Consider the following 14,366-nt stretch of genomic DNA (forward strand, 5'->3'; position numbering starts at 1 on the left):
AAGATTCTTCGTTTTTATGCCTCATTATTAAAGATCTTTTAGTTAGAAATTATGTAGGGTACTGTAAAACTTTCTTTAATGAAGAGTTTTAATTCTGTGTATACTTTTGGTGTCTTTTCTTCTGAGACACCTGTCCTGAAAATTCTTTAAGAGTGTGTGTACACATGGTGTACTTTCCAGGTACATGTATGTACATGTATGTACGTACCACATGAAATATGTACATACCAGTATGTATATGCAACCTTAAGTGCAAAGTACATGTACTTTCAAAGTCCATTGATGACTCTTGATGTTTCTTTGGAGACTGAAACTTAGTTTTTGGAGGATTTGATGACTGAAACTTAGTTTTTTGAGGATGTGATGCCTCTTTCTTAGAAAGTTTCTCAACAGTCATCCAATGTGATGACTGTGATGCCAGTTTTTGATGACCATTGATGCCTCATGATGACCTTTGATGCCTAAATGATGACGAGTGATGCCTTATGATGACAAGTGATGCCTTATGATGACTGTTTGATGCCTGTTGATGACCCGTTGATGACCTTTTGATGCCTGTTGATGACCGTTTGATGCCTGTTGATGACTTTTTTGCCTACTGATGACCAAATGATGCCCAATTCTACTGATGATGACCGATTTTTCTAGTAGGGGTAGTAGAGTACTTTTCCACGAGTATGAGTACGAGTACTTTGCCATGAGTACCTACATGTACAGCAGTGTCAGTTATAATGGCATATTGAAGGCCTACCTAAACTTGCTTTGCACAATAACTTTCAATGCATTCATACTGCAAGCTTTAAAAATAAATTAAAAATATATATTTTTTCTGTAACGGAAGGACATTTTCGAAGTCACTGAAGCGAAACAAATTACGCAAAACCTAAAAAAAAAAGTTTGTCGGTTTTTCAAGACCAATACTTTCTCATGACAGAAACTGATGGCATTAGTACATATTTTTGTGTGTGTATTGTAGAATACTTTCATATCACTATTACTCACATTTTTAGGATTAAAACAGGATTATTACGTAATCCTATTTTTTGGTACCGAAATGTATCAAAAATAAAAATCCGACTTCAAATCTTGAAACTATAGACTTTAGTTTCAGCTTTCATTTGATGTCAAATTTGTTTACATGTAAGTCACATGTATTTGAATTGTTTTGTGTCATGTCCACTTTGGTGTGGAATTGCCCTATATTATAGACTGGCGCAAGTCCTGCCTCTAATTAAAAGTTAAGAGCCATCTTAAAGTTTGAAAATCTTACTCGGTTTTCCAGGCTTCGCAGCCGCAGTCACTGCACCTTTGTCGTTACCCTGTGAGGAGGTTTTTTTGGGGGGGGGGGCAGGGGGTGTTGTGTTAAGAAAGGAGGACACAAAGTTAATACAAATGTATAAAAATCAACAAGAAATTTATGACTTTTGTTCAGAAACTGTTTTAGCACCCTCTAATTTATGAATAGTTAAAATGCAGTACCCACTGCTATGTACATCAGATTCAAACCGGCCAATCGATCCGGCAAGCTCGGTGGTCGAGTGGTAAGACATCTGCACTTGCGAAAATGTTGATAATTGTGAACGGCCCCTAAGGGGAAAGTAAGGAAGAGCCAATAAATAAATGGCAGCTAAAAGTCTCATGAGATTTGAAGGTTTGCATTCGACAAGGATGTATTGTCCACAAGAATCCGACCAACAAATACAGAGAGTTTGTCAATGCTTTTGTGTTTGTGAATGATCTACGCAAGCGAGCAGATGTCGTGTGTGAGGGCCAGAGACAGTGAAAAGCTGTTCGACGAAGTCACATGCAAGTGTCTATACATGTATATAGACTTGTGTGAAAAAAAAATCAACATTTTTTCGTACACTTTTAGGGGGGGGGGGGACTTGAAAAAGTGTACGCTTTGTACACTTGTGAAAATGTTGATAATTGTGAACGGCCCTTAAGGGGAAAGTAAGGAAGAGCCAATAAATAAATGGCAGCTAAAAGTCTCATGAGATTTGAAGGTGGTGGAAAAATACTAAGACAAGATAAGTTTGCGGTAGCACCATGTGATTAAAGCTCTTTTGTGAGAATGTGTGGTTCTGAAAAGAACCGGAACTAAAAGTCTGTGTACGCGTGTGCGTGCCCATTGTCAATGGTCTAGAAATAAGCCACTAGAGCAACTTAGAAGTGTAGTCATTTTTAATGCTTTTATAATGCTTTTATTGGCCCAAAATATGTCCACAGAACCGATGATTAACTCTCTATCTTCAACTTGTTATGAATCTTATCAGTGTAGAAAATAAACACAATTACTCTATTTGTAGATATAGTGTAGGGGGGGGGGGAACTGGGGGGGGGGATGACTGGGGGGGGGGCAAATGCTTCTTTGACGACGATGCAACGTTACTCATTAAACAATTGAATGATCCCCACTGTAGCGCCGCCACTGCCGGCTAGGACCATATGTGAGTAGAATTGTGCATTGGTTCTCTCCTGTGCCAGGAGGGTTTTTTCTCTAGGCCCTCCGGTACCCTCCTTCCAAAAAAAACAACCACTCTTGATCTCAGGCTGTGCTCCGTGGTCATATATGGGTTGATGTGGCTGGCTGCCAAAGGCGCCTTTACATGCCTGCGGCTCAACCACATTGTAGCCGCGTCCTTCGCAATTCAGCTTCTCAGCTGCGAGTAAGGATGATTAGCCTCCCATTTGAATTATTTATTATAACAAGTATTTTAACTCACCTCGTCCATGGCTTTGACTTTCAGTTTCACCTGGGGAGGGCGAGGCTTGGAGAACACTGGCAGCTTGCTCATGTTCATGGGATGTTTGCGCATTAAGATCCCGTGAAGACAGTGCTGCCCTCTGTTGGTCGTAAAGTGAAATTTACAATTTTGGGGATTCACAACTTTTGATTCTTTGATATCATGCCAAAAGCAATGTATAAAATTCTTAGATAATGTGGGTATTTATAAAGCGCATGTATCCACCAGTACTGGTGCTCCAGACATTACAATGAGCATCGTTGTTACCCTGCTCATTGGGCCAGTGAAACATTCCTCGTCCACGGCTACAGGTCTTTTGACTTTCACCTGTAAATATAAATATCAAAATAAAACCAAGATAGTAATAATCAAAATGAGACCTCACAATGAACAGCATTCAAAAACAGAAATAAAAGCTGAAAAGAACACTTTTTAAATTCGACTAAAAGCATTGTGAAACAGACCAAACACTATGTTAAACAAGTCAAACAAGATTACAACAACCGGATCAACCAAATAAACGATATAATTAACGCAAAGTTGTATCAAAACTAGAACAATGCTTAAATCGTACAAATAAGAAATACAAAACTGACTTAAAGTGGTCAATTACCCAAATGATTATTACAAAATACAAAACACACAAAAGATTCCACAAGCAACGAAAACATTACGACAGTATCACAATTACCCTCAAAACCAGAAACATTCTTCTTTCGTATGATTTGCTGACCACTAAACAATTTTGTGCAGCTGATGTAGCCATGTGACAGTCTCCGGGGTTGGGTTGGTAAGATCTATATGGAGATCTCCAGGTGGTCCGAGGTCCGGGCACTCAAACAGGATGTGGTGTGCAGTCTGTTCAGGGGTACCACAGACGCAGGCCGCGGAGGGCCTCAAGCCCCATCTGTGCATGCTGGCATTGAGACGTCCAACCCCGGTGCGCAGGCAATTGAGAGTGACCCAATCTCTGCGGGGGAGGTGAGCACCTGGTGGAAGTTTAGTACTCGGAAGGGTGGTGAACTGGATTGGTCTCTCAGTCTCTTGCCAGTTGCTTTCCCATTGTTCCATGAGGTAGACGTTGGAACACTCGGGGGAGACTGCATGACGGCCGAAGGGGTGACGAGAGCGGAGGCATTTTCTGCCGAGATCTTCAGCAGCCTTGATGCACTTGTGCAGAATGTGATTGTCATCTTGGGAGGCCTTCTCTGCCAGCACGTGCATATGATGTTCTTAATGTGTTAGTACTTGCACCCCAGGTAGGCCCTGCAAGGCGGCGGAGGAGGTTGTACCTTGATGAAACTTTTGCTCGGTGTGATTCCAGGTGTTGCCTGTATGTTAGCTGTCTGTCAAGTTTGACTCCCAGATATGCTGGCGTAGGAGTGTAGGGCAAGGTTGTTTCTCTAGTTGGACTTTGAGTTGACGATTGGCATGCTTATTTGCAAGATGGAAGGCTGTTGCTGTAGTTTTGGCCAGAAACATTCATGAACTGACATAAAAAATATAACAAGTCAATTTACATTAAAGTCGCAGCGCACAAACAATCACAATCAATCAAAAGTACATGCAACTAAAACAAATATCAACATCGTGAATTACAAAATCAAAACAAGACAAAGAGATAAAAAGGACATGTGGTAAAAAATTGGCAAATTACTAACTAACAAAATCACGAAGTTGCAGACATCACGTAAAGAAGGTCAATCAATTTGGAATCAAAATACATAATCACGTTTAACCAGTTACAAATAGATGGGTTTTTAAAGCCTTCTTAAAAAGATCAAGAGACGTAATGGAGCGAATGTTGGCTGGTAACCTGTTCAAGACTGACACTGATGATTTAGCAAAAGACCTATCACCGTAGAAAATTGTTGGACTTGGACTTGGATGACTGAGGAGGTGTTGAGTTGAAGAACGCAAGGCGCGGTTGGGTTTATGTTCGGTTAGGAGTTCACTGATATATGATGGTGCCATGTCTTTGAGCGCCTTGAATGTCAGAAGTGCAATCTTGTAGTTGATGCGTTGCCTTACAGGTAGCCAATGCAAGTCATGAAGGATGGGTTGTATGTGATCATGTTTCTTGCATCGGGTCACCAACCGGGCTGCAGAGTTTTAGACTCTTTGTAACTTATTAATCTCACAATCCGGAAGTCCATAGAGGAGACTGTTACAGAAGTCAAGACCGGAGGACACAAACGCATGGACTAACCGCTCAACCGACTTACGATCGACATATCGATTGAGTTTACCAATTTTGTAAATTGCAAAAGAAGCAGCCTGAACGACATTTTTCACGTGATCTTTCATGTGAAGTGTGTGGTCGATGGTCACTCCAAGATTCCTTGCAACACTAACTGTTTCAATGTCAAATTCACCGACAGTGAGTTTAGGGAACGCCGGGGTCTTCAGAAACTTATAACTGATGTGGACGATCTCAGTCTTGGAGCCGTTCAGTATCAGGTTATCGGCAGCTGTCCAAACCTTGATATCTCGCAAACACTCCCTTAGTCTCGATGTAGCTTCTGAACGCTCCTGTCGTTGCAGTGTATATCTGCATCAGCATATGTCATGTAGTTGATTCCATGAGCGTTGAGAATATCTCCAAGGGGAGCAGTGTACATTGTGAAGATGACTGGGCCTAGTACGGATCCTCGGGGTACTCCGTGCTCAAGTATGTGCTTATGCGACAGTACATCTCTAATTCTTACAGCTTGCAACCGACCCTGAAGATAAGATTGGAAACAATCAAGGGCGGATCCAGTGATGCCGTAACGATCACGCAGACGTTGGATGAGAAGTTGATGGTTAATTGTGTCAAACGCCGCGGAGAAATCCAACAGGATAAGAACCGCCTCCTGTTGTTGATCTACAGCTCGCAAGAGGTTGTTCTGATTGCGAAGCAGGGCTGTTTCTGTACTGTGAAATAGTCGGTAGGCAGATTGCATTGGTGAATGAAGACTGTGTTCATCAAGATAGTCAGTAAGCTGTGTCACAACAGCTCGCTCAATGGTTTTGAAGAGAAACTTCAAGTTTGAAATCGGCCGATAATTCTTTATTTCGTGCCGATCCAAAGTGGTCTTCTTGAGCACAGGAGTAACATGAGCCTCTTTGAGGGAGTCAGGCATAAGGCCACACGCTAGGGATGCGTTGATGATACGGGTGATAGATGTCAATAATGAATCCAGACATTGCTTGAGAAGACTGGTTGGAATTGGATCCAGTGTACAAGATTTAGTAGCAGATTTCAAAATAAGTCTTTTGACGTCGTTGCATGTGACTGGTTGAAATGAAGAGAGTGTGCTGTTACAGTCACGCTGGATATCAACCGAGAGGTCGACGGCGTTTTTGTCGATGGAACTGATCAGGTTGTTCACCTTCTCGTGGAAGAAACCTGCAAAAACATTGGCGAGTGTTTTGACGTTATCATGACGCTTTTCTTTTCTTTTCCAGATCAAATTATCACGAAATACTAGTGTTGTAGTAGAGTACTTTTCCACGAGTATGAGTATGAGTACTTTGCCATGAGTACTCGTAAGAGTATGAGTACAAGGCAAACATTTTCCATGAGTACGAGTACTTATCCAATGTACGAGTAAGAGGAGTAAGAGTAGTTTTCCGTGTGAACGAGTACGAGTACTTTTCCAAAAGTACCGGTACGACGACATTTCCATGGGTAAATAAAGAAAATAATGAGAATAAGTGAGCATTTGTCCATAAAAAGGCACTAGTAATGCATGTCTTAAGAAAAGTGAAATGTCTCCACTTCTGTACATCTGATTTCAAAATATAAAAAGTTTTCAATTTCTGAAAGCCAGCCCGGCATCTTGAAATAAATTCAGGTTTAACACGAGCCAGAACAAAAGAGAAAAAACAAACAGAAAGTGCCCAATAAGAAACGTGCAAGCAACACCAACAGAGGAACTGTTTACCTTTCTCATTGGCGCTTCCGTTGGATCCGGATCCTCACCAGTGGTTAAATTCTAAAAAAAAAAAGGTAAATGTTTTAACCCAGTTTTACATTTTTATTATAGATTATATATTCAAGTATGAGAACATTTTTTTTGAGAAATCGTGTCTTAAAGTAACAAATATTTTTTTTACTAAAAAGAACTCCAAAAATGTGGTAAACTTATTGCTATTAATGCAATTACAGATTTCAATCATAATATGATTATATTAGATATGATATTTTAATCATGTCCTCCGGACTGTAAATCTGCTTGTCTACACTAAATGCCACAACTGGGTGACATACCAGTTCAGAAGGAATTTCCAACTGTATAATTGTTCCCTTATTTTTTGCAGGCACATATCTTCCCTCTATATTATGCTTATTAGAATTGGAAATATATCAGGACAAGCAAAATGCTAGTGATGAAACCAAATTACATATGACAGATATTACTTAGGAAAATATATATATACACCCCTTTAAAAACAAAGAAAAACTACAATTTTTACAGTAAGGAATCACATGGGAAGAAACAAATCATACACATCTAAAGCATCTGAAAAATACAAAATGCATACACATATATAAGCATTACACAAACACACATAAAACTGATATATTGTATATTGCTATAAAGCACACTGGACACACTTGTATCTCACTGTATTGATGCACCGATGTGGTAGTATTTTTTTTCTACAGTTTTAAAAAGAGCGCAATCTCAGCATTACTGCTGTGAAGACCACATGTTGGTACCATCTTAACATTGTAGTTAAACAAATTATGGAAGTCGGAACACCTACTGTACAGATGTGATGAAGTGGCCCTATTTTGGCCTGAATCTCCAAAGCATGCACAGATTTTAGAACACGAAATTTAAAAAGAAAATTGTGGCCTAGTTTTATGGATCTTCTTTCCATTCGGGAATAATTCTTGTTTAAAAAGGTACATATGGGATATTTACCCAAGTAACCGGCTCGGCAAGTCGGTTACTTGGGCCAGGCTTGACTAAGCGCGACAAGTCATGTGAGAGGTAAATCTAACGCTGTCGCGCTTGCATGAGTAAGTGCGGGAGAAGTAATTGAATGCACTGGAGGTGACAGACGGACTGTTCCATTCCACAAGGAACATTCCATCTGTCACCAATTACTCTGTTCATTGCATTTACCGCACCTTGGCCTTAGCCAGTTCGCCCCTGGAGTCGCACAGCTGGCTCTGCAACTGGATATTGGTCTGCAGCAGGTCGCTGTTTTCCTGTTGCAGACGAAGAATGGTGGTGGATGCAGGATCATTTTCTTGCATCTTTTTGGGGCCTGAGTTTGACAATCGAGCTAGATTCAGAGATGGTCTGTTCTCGTCAACTATTATAATCTTTTTTTAAATTTTGTTTTAAAACTTCTCCCAAAGACTTTTATCAGATTTTAACAAAACAGGTATTCTTTTTTCTACTGTGGGCATCTGGATTGTTACAAAGTGTAATTATCTCATTTAAAAAAAAAATGTTTTGGTGTCAACGATTTCTACATTGATTATTTTCTCCACATTGAAAAAAAAATGCACAATAGACCTTTATCACAGTGCCACCATTTCAGTCATGTTCCCTGTATCCAATAATAGTATTGAATGATAATGTTTTTTTGTGCAAAAAGGAACCAGACAGTTTTTTCTTCCAGCCTGCGTATTTTATTTTTGCAGCGTACATCCTATTTTAACCATTTTATTTTAACGCTGTCGCGCTTGCATGAGTAAGCGGGGGAAGTAATCGAACGCACTGGAGGTGACAGACGGACTGTTCCATTCCACAAGGTGAAGCCGGGTGGAATGGAACATTCCATCTGTCACCAATTACTGTGTCGAAACTTTCTTTCGGCCCGTTCCAGCGCATCCTGCTTGTTGCTGGTTGTTCAAATGTCTTCAAATAAATTGGTTAAACCTCTTGCCTGGTATTAAGAATTTTCTAATAATTCAGTTTTTTTTCTTCTTTTTTTTTCTTCCAACGAAAAGGCAGTGATCTTAAAGTTCTTGTCTTGCCATTATAAGTATTATTCGTAATTTAAGCCCTTTTATCTTCTTTCTTTTTTCTTCATTTTTCTTGGTACGCTCCTTGTTTTCTTAATGAACAAAATTAAATTCAACTCGATCTTGTAATCCTTAAAAACCACTTGTTTCTGTCATTCAACAGTAAGGCTTTAAAGTTTTCATTTCAAAAGCTTAATCATTCCTAATAACAATTTATTGTTGGCAAAATAATTTGCGTTTACAAACATAACCACGTTATATTTTGGTCAATACCATTTTTTTTTCTTGAAAGTCCCTTCTTGGTTGGACTTTGTTCAACTTTAAAGGGCCTATGAAATAATATTTTTCTAGACATTCAAACAACTCTTTATTCATTCCGACAAAAGAGGTTTCTTTGCCGAACAGACTCTTTTTTTTTTTTTTTTAAACTTAAATTAGTACAAAAAATTACTTAAACAAAAAGGCACTCCATGGGCCCCTTATTTCTGGAAGACAAGTTGCTGGTGTACATGTAATTAAAAAGTAACACCGTACAGAAATGTGGTGTTGCGCAGGCAATGTGTCCGGACATCTTCCTCATTCATCCGTCGGATGCAGGCAACCTCGTGGGCGACTAGGCGGGCATTTGTTGGGTTGCTGTAGCTCGAGCGGGACCATGGAGGAATGAAGTGGGGGGCGTCCGTTTCCAGTACAAGCCGTTCCAGCGGAATTCTTTTGGCCACCTCTTTAAACTCTGGATCATTCTTATGATGATAGGTGTTAGGCCAATAAATAGGTTTGGAAAAAGCCTGCACCAGGTTCTTGCCGTCTTCCAGTTGTTGATGAAACAATGGAGGTGGATCTTCCATTGTTGGAGAAGAATCTCTTTCTTTGTAGCAAGAATGTTTGAATATGAAATAAGTGTAAATGATTGAAGTTCCCAGTAAAAGACGCCAGGGAGTGTGAGGATAGAGGATAGAGGTGTCAATTATTGTTACAATTCCCTTCCAAGCAGGCCCATCACGGAGGTGGGTGGGCAGAGGCCGCCCCCCAAAGGGGCAACTGCCCCTCCCCTCGACAAAAACCATAAGCGTAAAACGTATAGAGGTGTGTTATTGCTTGTAGTGTGCCTCCCTAATTCATACTGTGGCCCCCCTAATGCCCGGAGCTGGTGACAATTAGTAAATCCATGATGTCCTGGTTGATGATCCCTGAAAGCCAGCTTGATTCTGCCTGTGGAATCTAGCTTCCCTGAAGACCTGAATCTTCCTGGTTGATAGTGCATCATATCAAGTCTTCAGGATCAACTTTTCTTGTCAAGGTTGCATAATTACAAAATCATCTTTGCCTTTGCTTGCCCCGTCTGATGTCTCTTCAGAAAAAAATCCTGCACATAAAAAAATCAATCCAATACAAAAGACCAAGTTTACACGGGTGTTTCCTAAAATATAGAAATGTGGATTAACTGTACGATCCAAGAAGAAAGCATCTGCGAAGCATGCCGGCAGGAAAGTTCACCATACCTTCATCAGTGAAGTCCTCCTGAAAGTCAAAGTCCAGGTCGCTCGGGTCATGGGGTCTCAGTTTCTGCCTCAGAGCCCGATTCGCCTGCCGTAAAAGGTCGACACATAAGAAGCAAACAAAAAATAAGTTAAACTTAATAATTAAACAGCAAATGTACAATAAATGTGTTAATCAAAAACTAGAAAATAAAATTAGTTAAAATATAAACTATAGAATATTCATCAATGAGAACGGCTACATACAACGAATATATTGACATGGAATGCTGACCCAAGATTAATGCTTGATCTCCTCCCTTAATGTCCTTTTCCAGCTCCTCTCTCCGTTGTCTCTCCTCTTCTATGTCCACCTCCATCGCACAAGTCATTTTGACCCAGAAATTTGGGAGGAGGATGTCCTCTCCCATGTGGTGATTACTAACCTTGATGTCCCCTGTGGAGATCAGCTCCTTGATAGTGTCCTCGATGACATCCTCCAATTTTGCATCTTGTGCATCTTGTGCATCCTAGGGCATTGAGAAATGGGGGAACATGAATCTAGTTAATATAACCCTTGCTTGTAGTAGTGAAATTGATCCCACAGGTTCGGTTCGGTTGCGGCTGAGGTTCAGATTTTTTTCCCTGAATGTTTGTGCATGGCTCAGGCAGTGTTCCATAAGCTCCCGCTGCAGTCCCTGCACCTCACCCTTCTAATCTTCCTGGGCGGCCTGCAGGGGCGAGTGGTCCTTTTGACATTGTTTTCGAGTACAGGCAAATATATCTCTTCCCCTCTTACATTTGCAATTCGAATAACCTTTCTTTGATTTTTCAGAAACGAATCCTAGAAAGGGAAACAAAAGTCACAAAATGTATAAACATGTCACAAAAGTCACAAAATGTATAAAGTCACAAAATGTATAAACAGCAATGTAATATAACCACTTAATTATAGCAAGAATGTTTGATTATGTATAACTCACTTGACTGTATGTGAATTTCCTTTAAAGCATGGCATCTCAGTTGCGCTGTCATTTGCAAGAAAAGTAGAATTTTTGTTTCAATTTTAAATGATGGGGGCCTACAATTGTTCGAAGAAAACCATACGTTTTTCAAATACTGCCCCCCCCCCCCCCCATTTACCAAATTTATTTGTCCAAATTTTGCTTGCAATCGGTTACATCTGCGAACGGGTGCAAGCCAGCTAGTCTTGTTCCCTGACCTGGCAATTCCAACGTCTATAAATTGCTCCCTTTTGTCTGAAGTATATAGGGTCAGGGAACCAGACCAGTATTTTTTTTCTTGGGCAAGACACTTTACTACAATTGATTCTCCACCCAGGATTATAAATTGGTACTATACATGTAGCTAGCTGTGAGGATAGAGATATATTGTCCCTAGATGCTGCAGAAGACAGGTTCTCTTGGCATTGATGAACATTCCCGATGGAAGAAACTCAAACATGGTTTTCAACACATGATTTTCACTGGCTACGATCGACTTGGCTTTTCTGAGTACTTGTTGTTCGCAAAACTGACTAAGATCTCTCTGGGGCTCTCCGGTAATTTTGGACCAAAGGTTAACTATCTTTTGCAAACTGTTCCTATTCTTAGCATGGAATGCTTGGGAGTACTTCATCTGTCTTACTGCCAGATTTGGATTATTATGAAAAAATGATAAGGTATGCTTGCTTCTTATTTTCTCAGTCTAAGTCTGTTTTTTCCCTTTGACCATTTAATGCGACTTAATAAAAGGGCCCATGCAATGTAGTTTTTTGATACAGTCCTTGTACCTTTGTGCCCCATTTCACCTTTTCAATTTTCGTTTTGCCATTTTCAAGGGTATTTAGGCGCCTTTTTTATTTTTATGCTAATGCCAATTTCCATATTCATGAGCAAAAGTATGATGTCATTTAATTCAGGCAGAAACCTCTGTTACAGCCATTTCAGCACAAAAAGTTACCAAATTTGTGATATTTTGCTTTTCTAAATTTTGCTTTGGTGATTCGTTTTTGAAGGCCAATGAGCAGCATTTTCTCACTCCTGTTTTCAATTAGCAGATTTTTGGATTCACATTTGAACGGAAAACGCCTATAAGTGAACAGTGTTTTTCTGAAATGACATCACGGCCAACAGTGCCCTCAGTTGTCTGGAAAAGCAGGGAAAATTGTAACTGTTGAAAGAAAAAAACGGGGATGTGAAATAATGTTCATACATTTAAGAGGAGTAAAAGGTTGCACAAGAAGTGTTCCCAAGAAAAAAAAACCCATTTTTGTTGTGGGCACTTAAAAAAATGTGTGAGAATACTTATAATAAACTGATAAGGCAACAATCACATGTATTTTATATACAATTATGTCCATGGGTGGATCCAGGAGGGGGTTGTGGGTTTAGCTGTTCTTATTGTCTTAAAAATAGTCTTAAAGTCTGTGACCTGTCTTGCAGCATATCCGAGTGAGCTTTCAATGAAATAATACAAATGACTGTAAGGAATAAAGTTGACATTGTTTTTTTTGGGGGGGGGGGGGGGGCCATAAGTGAGTAAAGGATATTTAAGATCAGTCCTCAATTTCACTTGTGAAGAATGGATATACATGTACAAATGGTTAATTTTAGTTGGTGTAAATATAATTAATACAATGAATGTATAATAACATATAAAGAATACTATAATATTGAGCTTAATTGCCTGTTGTGATAAATGAGGAAAAATCCACTATTGAAGGGCACCTGTTATGCATCTTGAAGTGAGTTGTGTATCAGTCTTAATTGTATTGAATTGTAACAAGTGCGAGTGCACAATAATTAAGCTCTGGCTGTCTTGCAAGAAAGTCTTGCATGAAATCTATCAATATGATCAAAATGATCCCTGCCAGAGCTTAAAATGTGAACAGTGGCGGTTCTACGGGGGGCTGGGGGAGGGCTTTAGCCCCCCCCCCCAATTTTGTCTGCCCCCCCCCCCCCAAATATTCCATAAAAATAAAAAATTGCATTAGCGAAAAGAAGGAATGTGACGTACATTCGAACGGTCTCAACTGGGTCAATATTGGTCAAGACCTCCATTGGTTTGTACACAGTAGGCCAGGAGGTGAGGAACAAAATGTTGACCATTGATGACCTCTTAAGTAAAGGGAGGGTTCTAAAGAAATAGTTGTGACAAGGGTGCATTTGAAGTTAATATAGTGTGCCCAATTGTAGGATTTTATTGGGACTCCCCATTGAAAATAAGGCACGCCCCCTCCCCCACCCCCTTATTGATTTTTGGAGCATTAAGTGTCTGTAGAAAATAAGCAGTCTACATTTCAGCACGCCTCCCTGTAAAATATTCTGGATCCGCCCTGCTAGCCCCCCCCCCCCCCCCGAAAAAAATATTGGCTCTAGAACCGCGCCTGAATGTGACTCCCACAAATGTGACGCTGATGGCACATGTGGAACACCATACTTTAGATATACAGTCAACTCTCGTTAGTACAAACTCTGTTAATACAAAATTCTGGTTATAAAAAACATAAAGACCTGGTCCCGACTGCGCATTTATGTGCACAATGAATGGGACTGATGTTCCTCTTAATACAAAATTCTGATATAACAAACAGTTTGGCTAGGTCTGAACGAGTTTGTTATAACGAGACTCAACTGTATACCTAGATTTGTAGCGCTTTGTGGTAAATACCACATGACTATAATCAAAGCACATATTTTGCCTGCATTTACACTCTTTTCATAAACATCTTTCCGAACTGTTACTTACAATTGTTGTTAACTATTTAGTTTATTTTGTTTGCTATTTCTTGGAATTTAAAGTTATATTTTGTAGGAAACTTAGGGGGCTTTATTTTGGTCAAGTGACATGTAGAAGCTCCTGCTAGAGCTTAAAAAAATGGTTATTATTGGCACAAGCTCTGAGCTTGTACCTAATACCAGAGCATGCATGTATCAACTTATTACTGTCAAATTAGACATTGATGATTTAGTCTACTTAGGAGAAGACAATCTAATGATGGCTCAAATTACTCCAATTTTATTCTACCATAGAGTAATTCGACCAAGTCAATGCAATGAGTCGCCCACAAGAAAAATGGGTGTCTCACAAAAACAAATATTTTCTGAACAGAATTGTTTAGTTATATGGGTAGGTCATTCTATAAATTAGGGGTCCAATAGGAAAATG

The 14,366-nt window shown here is 39.8% G+C and overlaps 1 protein-coding gene across 1 annotated transcript; it reads right to left on the minus strand.

Moving 5' to 3' along the window:
* Positions 1–5,251: 5,251 nt before the first annotated feature.
* On the minus strand, positions 5,252–12,140 carry LOC119718766. Its single transcript, XM_038188176.1, has 7 exons — positions 12,135–12,140; positions 10,643–10,726; positions 10,221–10,305; positions 9,248–9,586; positions 7,873–8,012; positions 6,715–6,727; positions 5,252–6,138 (listed from the first exon to the last, which is right to left on the minus strand). The coding sequence occupies exons 1-7, from the start codon at positions 12,138–12,140 to the stop codon at positions 5,252–5,254; spliced, it is 1,554 nt and encodes a 517-aa protein (XP_038044104.1).
* Between the last annotated feature and the right edge of the window lie 2,226 nt (positions 12,141–14,366).

Source organism: Patiria miniata, unplaced genomic scaffold (assembly GCF_015706575.1).
Source record: "Patiria miniata isolate m_02_andy unplaced genomic scaffold, ASM1570657v1 HiC_scaffold_7, whole genome shotgun sequence".
Lineage (NCBI taxonomy): Eukaryota > Metazoa > Echinodermata > Asteroidea > Valvatida > Asterinidae > Patiria > Patiria miniata.